At 38.1% G+C, this 13,922-nt stretch overlaps 1 protein-coding gene across 3 annotated transcripts in view; it reads left to right on the top strand.

The window, feature by feature from the left end:
- Window positions 1-11,793, top strand: part of RPS6KA3 (ribosomal protein S6 kinase A3) — a 110,383-nt gene extending 98,590 nt beyond the window's left edge. For all 3 annotated transcript variants that reach the window (XM_082609974.1, XM_082609976.1, XM_082609975.1), the window contains 4 exons: window positions 2,244-2,320; window positions 2,865-2,982; window positions 5,575-5,715; window positions 6,366-11,793. In XM_082609974.1, the coding sequence (XP_082466100.1) occupies window positions 2,244-2,320; window positions 2,865-2,982; window positions 5,575-5,715; window positions 6,366-6,488 (459 nt within the window). In that variant the 3' untranslated portion in view covers window positions 6,489-11,793. The remainder of the gene's footprint in view (window positions 1-2,243; window positions 2,321-2,864; window positions 2,983-5,574; window positions 5,716-6,365) is intronic.
- The last annotated feature ends 2,129 nt before the right edge of the window (window positions 11,794-13,922 follow it).

The following is a 13,922-nucleotide window of genomic DNA, read 5'->3' as shown; positions in this document are numbered from 1 at the left end:
CTTTTTTTTTAAATTTTATTTTGCCATATAACATACACTAATATATATTTTTTAATGCTTTTCTTTTTTAAAAAAATTATTTTATTTACTTATTTTTGGCTGCATTGGGCCTTCATTGCTGTGCGCGGGCTTTCTCTAGTTGCGGAGAGTGGGGGCTACTCTTCATTGCGGTGCTCGAGCTTCTCATTGCAGTGGCTCCTCTTGTTGCGGAGCATGGGCTCTAGAGTGCAGGCTTAGTAGTTGTGGCACGTGGGCTCAGTAGTTGTGGCTCACGGGCTCTAGAACACAGGCTCGGTAGTTGTGGCACATGGGCTTAGTTGCTCCGTGGCATGTGGGATCTTCCTGGACCAGGGCTCGAACCCGTGTCCCCTGCATTGGCAGGCAGATTCTTAACCACTGCGCCACCAGGGAAGCCCTATACATCCAATCTTTACTAAGTCCTTCCCATTTTATCTTTATGTCTTTTCCCCTTCATGTCCTGCCTTACAAATTGCCTCTTATGAGGTGGCCTGTCTCCATTCTCTCTTCTTGCCAGCATTTCCGCTATGCCTTGAGTTATCTTTCTGGTATACACATCCACTTATTTTATTTTCCTCTTTAATGCTTCAATAACATCTGATTGCCTGCAGGGAAAAAAATCTAGATTACTTAACAAGTTTTTTTATAAAAAGCTCTTCAGTGAACTCCCTAGTGATCCAGTGGTTAGGACTCAGCACTTTCACTACTGGGGCCCAGGTTTGATCCCTATTCAGGGAACTAAGATCCCGCAAGCTGTGTGGCATGGCCAAATAAATAAATAATTTTAAAAGCCTTTTTAAAAGCCCTTCAGTCTCTCTAGTATCTCCTGTCTGGAAATCTGGCCACACTGAACTTGCCTGGCGCTAAGCAGGCTCTGCTCTCTTGCCTCTGCCCTTTGAGTGTCCTCTGCCCTCCTCCACCTCTTCACTTTGCCTCCTGAATTCTTACTTATAGGCCCAATACAAGTAGGCTGCTCCTAGCTTTCCCTCTCTCCCCATATCAAGAATGAATTGCTTCCTCATCTTTGTACTCATATCCTTTAGACATATAGTTTTGTTAGAATACTTATCATGTTGAATTGTTAACTATGTATATGTTTATTTCCTTTGCCAGATTCTGATTTTCTTAAGGAAAACAGTTGTTTTGTGTTTGTCACAGTTTTTTTTTTTTCCTTATTGGAGTATAATTGCTTTACCATGGTATGTCAGTTTCCGCTTTATAACAAAGTGAATCAGCTATACGTGTACATATATCCCCATATCTCCTCCCTCTTGCGTCTCCCTCTCACCCTCCCTGTCCCCCCCTCTAGGTGGTCACAATGTATTTGTCACAGTTTATGCCTGATAATAGTTGGTGATTATTAAATGCTTGAGTAAGTCAAATTATATATATATAAAAGAACAGTTTTGCCCTATACCATTTATACTTAGTTATATGTTTTCTTATATGTTAATCGTTTCTGCAGCCCCATACAAAATATAAATACATTTAAATAAGAAATTTACCTTCAGTTTATTTTTATAGTCCACTGTGTCCCACAGCAGCATTCAGTAAATTAATTTGAATGTCAAAATTTAAATTTATACAATTCTCACCTATGAACGTGTCTGACATAGGTCCATGGCCAGAGTCCCAAGCAGTTGTTAGTTCACCAAGAAAGAAATAAAGTTATAAGCTTTAAAATGCTGGGGGCTTCCCTGGTGGCACAGTGGTTAGGAATTCGCCTGCCAATGCAGAGGACATGGGTTCAAGCCCTGGTCCGGGAAGATCCCACATGCCGTGGAGCAACTAAGCTTGTGCGCCACAACTACTGAGCCCGTGTGCCACAACTACTGAAGCCCGTGTGCCTAGAGCCTGTGCTCCCAACAAGAGAAACCACCACAATGAGAAGCCTGCACACCACAACAAAGAGTAGCCCCCGCTCACCGCAACCAGAGAAAAGCCTGCTTGCAGCAGCGAAGACCCAATGCAGCCAAAAATAAAATAAATAAAATAAAATAAAATAAATTTTATAAAAAGATTTAAAATGCCAAAAAAATTTTAAATTTATGTATATATGAATTATTAGTAGTAGAAGGTTCTAGAATAGGATTACTATATTGCCTTGTTAATCATGTTCTGTTTTTCTTGTATGCATTGATTTAGGAGATATAATTCAGTTCACAGCCTATCCAAATCTATATAATAAACAGCAGTGTGTTAATACTAATTTTTACTTTTTCTAGGTTTTAAAACGACAAGGCTATGATGCGGCTTGTGATATATGGAGTCTTGGTGTCCTCCTCTATACAATGCTCACTGGGTGAGTATGTACCATATGTTGTAAGCATTTATTTATCAATAATTTGTTTAAATTATCTAGGTTTATTTTTTTAATCTCTATGTTGTAATATCTTTCCTTCCATATTTTCTCATCTTGTTTAATAATACAATCCTCTCTCTCTCTCTCTCTCTCTCTCTCTCTCTCACATTTATAGCTGTATCATTACTGTTTTCTATAGTGTACTGTTATTAATGTCTTGAGGTCATAAGTTGATTTTTTTCCATATCTTTTTTGTAGTCTAGTTATGCCATAACATATACTGTTTTAAATATTTTATTCTATAATGTGTCATATCTTACTTATATTATTGTATATTAATTCTAAATTAATATTTCATAACTTATATCTTGACCTGGTACTTTATGAAGCTTCATGTTGTTATTTTTTTACTTTAGTAGGTTTTAATAAAGTATTACATTAAATGAACTACTTAGAGTACTTTTGGATACTGCAAATAAATATAAAAATTACCAACTAAAAAAGAAGTTTTATTCATTAGCATTTTAATTCTATTATAAATTAGTTACACTCCATTTGCAAATGGCCCTGATGATACACCAGAGGAAATACTGGCACGGATAGGAAGTGGAAAATTCTCACTCAGTGGTGGCTACTGGAATTCTGTTTCAGACACAGCAAAGGTAAGTATGGCTTCCTATTAAAAGCTTTTGAGAAAATAATTTTTCATAATCCCTAGTGAGAAAAAATAATATCAGTTAGAAACTTGTTTATAAAGTTGTATTGAAATGATGTTACCAAATAACTCGAACTCAAAAATTGACCACTAATTTTGTTTCTTTCCCAGAATATATTGGTTTGGCTCTATTATCTATATATCTCAAGCTACTTCTTACTGATGAACATGATGAATAATAATGGTGGTGGTCTTCATGATTTGTGTGTCTCCTCTGTGCCTCACACTGCACTTTACATAAATTATCCCATTTAATCCTCTTAACAACCCTGTAAAATAGGTGGTAGTATCACCATTTCACAGTAGGAAACCAAGGCCCAGAATTTTAGTGTGAACTTATCCTCAGTTATACACCAGGCACATGTGGATGCTCCAAAATAAATAGCTGATTCCAAAGCCCTTGTTCCCTAGAATAACTACACCATTTTCTATTTTTGGTCCATATTATGAAGAAAGGGGTCAATCTTTTTCACAGTAGACAGTAATTTAGTTTTATATGTCTGCTTGAAATCTATTTGGAAAGGCTTTCTCGCTGGAAGACCTGCCATCCCCTGAATAATGCTGATTTGCTTTCTAACCCTGCTCTACTTTCACTTTTTTTTTTTAGTTTCACTTTATTTAGAGAAAATTCTTTTTTAAAAAGAAGAGCAAAGTTTTTCATTTCAAAATAAGGAAAACATAGAGGAGATGAGGAAGATACACATTGGTAAAAAGTGCTTATTTTTCTTAGAGGTGGATGCTTGAGTTGATGTGATTGCATTAGTAAATAGGGTATGTCAGAAATTTTTATAGATACTTTTGGCATAAAGATGAAGCCTCAGTTGACCAGCTTAATGTCTGTGTAGATAATATTTAGTTTTGTAACTATATTTAAAATGATATGTTAGCCTTTCCCCTTGTTTAACAATAAAATTTTTTAAACCAGATAATTCATTTTTCTGGGTACTTGTTTACTTTTTTTTTTTTTTTTTTGCGGTACGCGGGCCTCTCACTGTTGTGGCCTCTCCTGTTGTGGAGCACAGGCTCCGGACGCGCAGGCTCAGCGGCCATGGCTCACGAGCCCAGCTGCTCTGCAGCATGTGGGATCTTCCTGGACCGGGGCACGAACCCATGTCCCCTGCATCGGCAGGCGGACTCTTAACCACTGCGCCACCAGGGAAGCCCCTTGTTTACTTTTTAATTCATGTATTGAACACCTACAATGCGCTTAATAAGTGAAGGCTCTAGGGATAAAAGATGTGACTCAGATGGAATTCCTGATCTCAGAGAGCTCACAGTCTAGTTGGGAGATAGCCAAAAATATACAGTACAGTGTCACATGTCCTGTTACAATGCTGTGTTTTGTATGCTAAAGAAGTTCACAGATGATGCTTGATCAGGAAGATTTCAGGGAAAGCTTTCCAGAAGCAATGAAGGGATTCGCCAGGCAGCTTTGGGAAGCAGAAGGATGTAGTCCATCCCAGGCTGAGGGATCAGCCCATGCGTGGTCCTGATGGAATGGGAATGGCAGAATGCCTCCAGGGCAGTGCAAGGAGTTTGGTATGACTAGTACCAGGTGCACGTGAGAGGGTAGCTGATGAACCCCAATTATGGAAGGCTTTGTCGATCATGCTCAAGATTTGGGGTTTACTCTAAGTATTGGGGAACTGTTGAAAAATACTAAGCATTGTCGTGATCAGATTTTCCTTTTTCAAGGTCACTCTGTGAAGTAGTAGTTCTTATCCATTGGAGTCCACCACAAACTTTGTCACGATCGGTTGTTAAGCATATCAAGTAATGTTACCGTAGAAAGTATCAGAGTTTACATACTGCCTGCTTTTTTTAATAAGTTAAAGCAAGTCGAGGTTATCTCTATAATTTTTGTAATTTGGTTCTCATTCACTTGCATTTTATTATGCTTTTTTGAGTGCAAGGCAGGTGAGGATGAGCTACAAATAGAGCACAAAAAATTACATCCAACTCATAGTCTATCTTATGAATGCCATGTGATTACTAATAACTTTTGCTAATTTGTCCAGTTAAGACCTGTGATTACAAGTATAATGTAATACGGTGAATACCCACAAAATTGGGAAGTAGAAAAAAAATTAAAATAACTCTGTAATCTTTGAGGGGAGCATTTAGAGCCCTCCAGTTAATTCCTGTTATTGGACAGTTATGTACTGCTTTTCAGCATTACCAATAGCACAAAAAAGTCTTAAGTAGCTGAAAATTACTTAGAAATAAACCCACAAAAATGTAGAAAACTCAGAATATCTGAGGGAAGAAAGAGCCAAAGTCCTTAAAGATACATAAAATGTGGTAAATTTACCCTTTTTAATACACCAAAATTACTGTTACTCAGGTAGGAGAAAACAAAGACCTAAGTTTTAGCTTTTTTTTAAACAAATTGTCATATTGACCAAATTGCTTTGCACCCAAAGGTCTGCTAGTGGGAAAAAATAGTGTCATAGAAGCCAAGGAAGAATACTCAACAGTATCAGGTGCTAGAGAAAAACAAAGGTTTAAGTTTATTTTATTATTCTTTTTCCCATTATAGGACCTGGTGTCAAAGATGCTTCATGTGGACCCTCATCAGAGACTGACTGCTGCCCTTGTGCTCAGACATCCTTGGATCGTCCACTGGGACCAACTGCCGCAATACCAACTAAACAGACAGGATGCACCGCATCTAGTCAAGGTGAGCGGCCCATTTGGGCACTGCATGCCACGTGTCCTCCAGGAGAGACTATGAGACGCCCTCTCCGTACCACAGCACCTTGCCCTTTCACTTTGTCTCTCAACCTGCATCCAGTTCTTGCGTGGGATTCTCTTACAGTGGGTGATTTGGAAAAGAAAAAGTCAAGGCATGCCAAAATAGCATAATAAAACCAGTTTAGGAATGATTTCTGAATTTATCAATCAGATAAACTTTATGGATTTCCTAACTTTTCTTTGTACTTGTCTTTCTTACGCACAACCCAAAGCAGACTCTTGGGGGTTGTCAGCAGTGGCAAAATACAAATTCTAAAACAGCATGCCTTGCTGACTCTCATGGTAAAGGGTTGCAAAGGAAAAACAAATTTAATAGTCCTGAGAAAAGTAAGGACTGCTTGTTATGAACCCACCCCTGTCCTCTCTCATCGATAATTTCAACCTCCCACATTGGCCTCTTCAGTTTTAGTTAAATCAGAGGATTTGACCTGTGTGGTTATTTTCATTATGAGCCTAATAAAATCTATATAAATTTGCATATGAAGAAAATATCTGGGAAAAAATCATTTCATATTCTGTGTACAGGTGACTGACTACCCATTGTCATTATTTGTGACCTTTCTTTCCTGTTTTCAGGGTGCCATGGCAGCTACATACTCTGCTTTAAACCGTAATCAGTCACCAGTTTTGGAACCAGTAGGCCGCTCTACTCTTGCTCAGCGGAGAGGTATTAAAAAAATCACCTCTACAGCCCTGTGAAGTGACCTCAGTGAGATATTTGGTACCATGGTGTAAGCTGATAGCACAAGTTCTGGCGACAGGTAGCACATATCTGAGAGACACCTGCAGGCACACACTGTCCCAGCTGGTACCCATAATGCTGCTGCTCCTGCTGCTCTCCCGCTTTCGTCTCTTCTTGCTTTAAATGATTGTTAGCAGGTTAGATTTTCCTGGAGCTTCGGATGAATTGAGAATGGAAACATGATGAAGATATATTCACTGAATCAACAAGAATAATAATGAACATATGAATACCACCTAAAAATACACTGAATAAAGTACTCTACACCACATAGCATTATTTTTATAGGAGATATTTCATGTCCCTTAAATATTCTTTGTTAGTTATAGGGATGGACAGTTTATGTTAAGCACTTAGCTTAAACAATCCGTTTATATTAGCACTGTATCCCTTGTGCCATCCAACATTTTGTATGTTTTTGTAAACAGTTCATATACAGTACATTTCTGTACTGCTTTCTTTAATGTATACATGCCTTGTTTAACTTGGAATCTATTATTAATCAATTGACTATTAAATCTGGTTAAATAGTTCACCTGGATTAACGGTATTGTTGGACAGCCCTAAAAATGGCCAGATTGTAGAACAGCTGTTGAATGTAATACTTCCAAAATGTACATATCTTTCCCCATGTCTGTTTCACTGGTTCGTTCATTTGTTTCTTAAAGTCAGGTGCTCTGTCAGGCTAACCTAGAGAGCTGTTATGGTAAAGAAAGTTATCATATGTGTGTGGTATGACATCAAGAGTACACCTGTGAAGTTAGTCCATATACTTTGCAACTCCTTAGGGTCTTTTTTCCTTAATTAAGGAAGTAGTCCTTGCACTTTTCATCTTAAATAGTATCCATTCTTAGTAGTTGACATAAATTTGGGATTTTTCCCAATATACATCAAAGGCCTTTAAGAGGCATGGTGAAGAGACTGGCGAAGGAAAATTTAGCAACAGGTCATTGAAGTCCCATTGAATATTTCATGTATAAATAGATCAAATTGCAGAATTTAGCATATGAATAACAGGATACCTGTTCTTGTATACCTGCAGGAAAAGTATGCTTTTTTGGGGGAAAAAAGTAAATCATAATTCTGTCCCATTAAGATGCTCTATATTAAACACTAATTTGAATGTAATAAAGGCCACAGGCCTCTCTATGAAATTGGACTTAAACTTTCTTATTCTAGGGAATAAAACATTCTTGATCAAACAATCATAGCCGAGGTAGGCTAAGTGAATGTTCAGCATTGAGTGTTTTCTGAATTCCTCCTGATGATTTATAGCCATATAATGCTTTCTTTTCTTTTTTAAAAAAAATTTTATTGGAGTATAGTTGATTTACAGTGTTGTGTTAGTTTCATATAATGCTTTCTTTAACTTCAGAAATGATCAGTTTTCATAATGGTCACTGGATCTGCTTAGATTAGAGTATTCATTATCTACATCTAATTTGTTAGTTTCCACAATATCATTAAAGAAACTTCTGCATCCATTATTACCTGTATCTTTGCCAAGCTACCTAACATACATCAATATGTAATATGAAAAACATATGAGCAAGGAAAAGGTGATTTAACTTATCTCATCAAGAATGTGCCTGAACATATCTTTCCTAGTCATGTACTAAGCCATTTACATCAGAAATCTTTTTTCCTGCCAGAAGCTTTAAATCTTCCCCTGAGAGTACAAAGCCAGGAAAGCATGGTTTATCTAAATATCTTGGAAGCCACTTGTTATTCCTTAATTTCTCCTCTGCAATTAAAGGGAAAGAGAAAATCTATCATGCCTTTTGCCCAAGTGACACAAAATGATTATTGCATAGAAAGCAAATATAAGTTTATCTTCTAAATAAAAAATGTATAGGAGGAGGGATTTCAGAAGATCTAGATGGAGAAAGTTTTAAAAGATTCTTGAGTATATGGATGCTAACTATTAACAGCTGCTTTCCAGTGGCTGGAAAGAAAGCTTTGTTTTTCTTTCTCCTCTATTAAGTGTTCCCAACCATGGTCATCCCAAATTCTTGTCACTTTTTAAATGTTAATGTGACTCTAGGCAGAAAAAAGATAACATTTTCAGATTTTTGACACTAACACTATTCTATAAGTGCTTAGGTATATTGCCCATCATCGTCTTTTAGAACCAGAAGTAAATGTGTAAATGCTTTTAAATTATCTAGTCCAACTTTCTCATATTGCAGGTAAAGAACCTGAGACCCAAAGCAAAGACTAGAATCCTTAACTTCCCTTTCAGTTTTTTTCCCTCATAACATCGTGCTGCCTTCCCCTCATATTATCACTCGACCACAAACTGAGCTGTTCAAAAACTATATATTTCTTGGGGCAGTCCTCTACTGGTATATGAATGCCTTCTTTGCCTAGTACAGCTGCCAGTTTTATTGGAGAAAAGCAAGTTATATGTTCACAAAACTGAAGGCTTTCTGCCTAAAAAGCAGTTCATGAGTATAATTTATTTCATCTGTGATTCTGGTGTTCCTATTGCCTTTGACAGAGCAGACAAACTTGGCCAACAATGTGCTCTAAATGTAATGCTTGTGCTGGGATAACCTTTCCATTAATTTCTCCAAGTCCAGTTCCTCCTGGCCCCTATAGTTGTGGTAGTGAGGCCCTTTCCCAGTTAGTGCCGCTGGTTACCTGGGCTTCTCCCAAGAGGTTTTATTTCAATCTGAAAGATATTTCAATATGAAAGAAGGAACTAAACTATCAGGCCACTTTTACAAACCTCCTGTTAGCTTATAATCCAAAATAATATCCAGAATGGTAGACTTAACATTACCAAGCACATACTGGAAAATATGGATTACACTACCATGTGTTTTGTATCTTCCCTTTCAAGTGATGATGCTAAATTAAGGTAAGTTTTTCGTCCTTTTAACCTGTCGTATAAGTAAGTCATTTCAGCTCCTAATTTATAGATATGTCTTCTTTCTAAGTACAATAGACCCTTCACTTTAACAGATTTGATATGGATTCATTTATTCATAAGCAACCCCAAAAGTCCAAAAATATAATAATTTTGACGGCACAGAATCAAGATGCTGTGAGGCTGGAGACTGACATGTGGGAAAAGTCACTTAGTATCTGGAGAGGGTGTGGTGTGTATGCAGTAGAGATTCTACATTTCACACACAGTGGGCTGCAAAGAGCAGGTTTGGGCCAACCATTTCCCATCTATTTTTAAGAAGTGGTTGCTGTTGGGACCAGGGGACATCATGGGAGGTGGAGCTAGCCTGTTAGCTGTGCCCTGTACCCTCAGCCCAGGAAAGGTTTCATGAATGGGCAGCATGGGTTCGGTAAGAAAGAGGCTGGGTTACGTCCAGCCTCAGGTGAGAGCAGAAAAGTGTTCAAGATTTGGGGGCTTGGTATAGATGTGCATCACCATGAAAGTCAGCAATACACATTTCAACATGGCTTTGATTTTCTCTACTTCCTGACCTTTATAAATGAGCTAAAAATTTTCAGACTTCTTTACTATTGAGAATTCTCTCTTATGGTGGTATCCAGCATTTGAGATTTATGAAGGCATTAGGACAGATATCTCAGGAATGTAAATGGTCAGAAAAGGCCTGCTTTCTGTGACTAACAAATATGATGGGTTCCATGGCTGACCTTGGTGCTTAAACCAGGAGGTTTCAATCTAGTCCTAGAGTTCTGTCCCTCCGAAAGGTCCAACTCCATGTGACTAACAAACTGGATGTATACTTTGAGCCTTATTTAATTCACAGATAAGTTGACTTAACTCAGCATTTTTATTTCAATTAATGAAAATAGTCCTCTTTTCACCTCCAGATTGCTTACATTTTGCTGGTCTCCCCAAGTGACCATTGGTGGAGACCAGTTAATGAAGGAATGAAACTCGCTTTCTTGGGAGTGTGGCATTCTGCAGAGCCACGCTTAACCACTTTTTCTAGTGAAGAATCTACAGAATGATAATAACTAAATATGGATGGCCAAGAAGAATTTGTATCTACAGTGCGCTTTATGTATTTTTGACACTGCTGTATTCTGTGTGATCGAGTGACTTGTAACTGGTTCCAATGTGACTGAATGTTTTCAAAGAATTCTAGTAACTAAGTCGACTTAATTTTCTTAAGCCTTGTATTACTATCAGTCTCACATTTACCACTTTGATTCCAGTCTTTTAACTGTTCATACCAGGGCATACCAAGGGTTGGGATGAGAGCCTACTTCCTACCTCTTAAGGCACTTTCCTCATTATTTTGCCATATAACCTTGAAGTGCATGATAAGCTGTTTAAATGTCCATGACTTCTCCCAGAGCAACTAGCAAAGTATATGACATTGAATAGAGATTAGTGGAAAGGAAAATTTAGAGACTAAGTTCAGAGGTGCAAACCTCAAGAAAACCTCTTTAGAGCACATACCATTTGAGTACAATGTATGTAAACGTATGTGAGAAGAGAGTTGCTATAATAGTCCTCTCTAAGTAGATTAGTTCAATATCTAATGGAAGTGAAAATCTTTACTCCTATTATCACTATAGTACTGAGTGAACTGTATACTGAGTTTTTCAAACAAGTACTTAAAATAGAACTTAAATACAAAGCAAGGGCTTAAGGATAAAGGTTTTGGTTTGCGTTTCTCTAAGTGTAGTTTACCATCTAAGGCTTTGTTTTTTAATTTTTAAAAAAAGCTTCAAGGTATTGCCATTCCTTAGCATCCTTAATGATTATGGGTGATGAGTTTTTAACTCTTAAAATTATATACCTGTATTATGTTTATCTTAACTCTTACCCTAAGCAAAAGGGAAGGTATACACCTAAGGGATGTAATTATTTTGCATTTTTGGCCATGGGTGGGAAAGGGATGGGTATCTACTTAAACAGTTTTTAAAAAAGAAAAAAATCACAAATATTTTTCTACTATTATATATGATTTTACTTTATACTAGTTTCTCTCTAGTAAGGCATGCCAGAAGCCCAAGGCACCATATCATGAGTTCATATGTATTGTACCTTTTATTGGTGGTTAAATCGCATCAGATGCTTGGCCCTGCTGCCATAATTATGAAATGCTTGTAAAGGATTAAATATCACTGAATACTTTAAATTGTTTTACTTAAGAGTCTAATCTGGGAAGTTTTCAAATCATACTATTAATGTGTAATCAAAGCTCTTTCAGATGTATCCATGAATAATCCTGGAACAATACTGCTTGTATTCCTGTCACAGAACAGGTTTTGTAATCTTTAAAAGAAATGAAAATTTATATAATAAAGTTTCAGATAAATTCATGTATGTCCCTTTATGAGATTATTTCAATTATGACTGTTAATCCTTCATATTATCAAATTATTCTATCTAAAGTATACATTTATCAAATTGGATTGATAGAACTTAAAACAGGAATGTTTGAGTTAATAAGAAGTGCAAAATAATTTTTCTATGCAAAGTCTTGGTTAACCCAAAGAGTTTGTCAACTCAGACTCATATCAGTCATAGATCTTAGCCAATACCAAATTTGATTAATGATTTAAAGGATACAGGGCGATCACTAGGCACAGGTGAAACAGTCTTTTCTTGGAGAAGTCCAACATTACCAGGCTTAGCTCCATAATGCCCTTTTTCTCCCTCATTACGGTGCATTTTGAATTCAAAATTAAAGGACAGTTTCCTTCTGGGCAGTGTTTTCAGACACATTGTATAAACAAAGGGAGTCATTTGGTTTTGCAACATCCTCTTTTTATACCTCATTAATTACACAATTTAAATGGTGAGCCCCATTCTCCAGCCAACCATGCCTCATAAATTCATAAATTCCAGGTTTTACAATAAGCCATCTCTGTAGACCAAGTGCGTCTTGCTACAAGCTTTTGAGAGAGAAGAATTTTTCGTTTTCTTTCCGCTAGTAAATATTATTAGCACTTTTAAAATGGAAATTTGGGGAATTCCTTGGAGGTCCAGTGGTTAGGACTCCAAGCTTCCACTGCAGGGGACCCGTTTTTGATCCCTGGTCAGGGAACTAAGATCCCTGTAAGCTGCGTGGCACAGCCAAAATAAATAAAATGAAAATTTGATTGAAGTCTTGATTCCTGAAAAAAATGAGCATTATAAATAGGTAAAGAGTAACTTGTCCAGGGCTTCCCTGGTGGCACAGTGGCTAGGAGTCCGCCTGCTGATGCAGGGGACGCGGGTTCGTGCCCCGGTCCGGGAAGATCGCCTGTGCCGCGGAGCGGCTGGGCCCGTGAGCCATGGCCGCTGAGCCTGCGCGTCTGGAGCCTGTGCTCCGCAACGGGAGAGGCCACAGCAGTGAGAGGCCCGCATACCGCAAAAAAAAAAAAAAAAAAAGAGTAACTTGTCCAAGATCATACAGTAATAAGTTGCTGCAGAGCTGAATTTGAACCGGGTCTCTCTAACTCCAAAGCCCAAGTTCACAATTATTTGGCCTGGAAGTAAAATTTAAATAAATTTTATAGATATCCTTTCATCCTCAATCGTGTAAACTGCAAAATACTGCAAATGAAAAGAGAAACCCGGATCTTTCCATTTCCTCTAAGAAGTGCATCTGTCATGGGTTTGTCATCCTCAACTCTTAATAATGTTTTGGGCTGTATAATGCTTTGTTTAGGGGTGACGGGCCTGTACTGTGCACTGTAGGATGTTTAGCAGCACCCCTGGCCTCTGCCCACGAGATGCCAGCAACACGGCCTTCCTTCCCCAGATGTGACAACCAGAAGTGTCTCCAGACACTGTCAAATGTCCGTGGTAGAGAACCACTTTGTTTGACAATTGTACTTTATTTCTCTGTCACTTAGGTATGTCCACCTCCTTAGAAAATGTTGAAATGCTAATGTTTTCAGGAAGGTGATTTATTTAAAATAAGCTTACTTAAAGATAAAAATAAGCTTACTTAAAAATAAAGCTATCGGGCTTTCCTGGTGGCGCAGTGGTTGAGAGTCCGCCTGCCGATGCAGGGGACACGGGTTCGTGCCCCGGTCCAGGAAGATCCCACATGCTGCAGAGCAGCTGGGCCCGTGAGTCATGGCCGCTGAGCCTGTGCGTCCGGAGCCTGTGCTCCGCAACGGGAGAGGCCACAGCAGTGAGAGGCCCATGTACCGCAAAATAAATAAATAAATAAATAAATAAATAAAAATAAAGCTATTCACCCTGCATAGTCAGCTGTATTAGTTTGCTGAAGTTACCATAAACAAAGTACCACAGTCTGGGTGGCTTAAACAACAAAAATTTATTTTCTCACAGTTCTGAAGGCTACCAGTCTGAGATCAAGGTGTCCGCAGTGTTAGTCTCTTTTGAGGTCTCTCTCCTGGGCTTCTAGGATGGCCGCCTTCTTACTCATGCAATGCTCCCCTCTGTGCTGTGTGCTAATCTCTGCTTACTTATAAAGACACCAGTTATATTGGAT

This window comes from Mesoplodon mirus (assembly GCF_964341445.2).
Source record: "Mesoplodon mirus genome assembly, chromosome: X".
Taxonomy (NCBI): Eukaryota; Metazoa; Chordata; class Mammalia; order Artiodactyla; family Ziphiidae; genus Mesoplodon; species Mesoplodon mirus.
The sequence above is the reverse complement of the archived record's forward strand: the minus strand, read 5'-3'. Positions and strand labels throughout refer to the sequence as shown.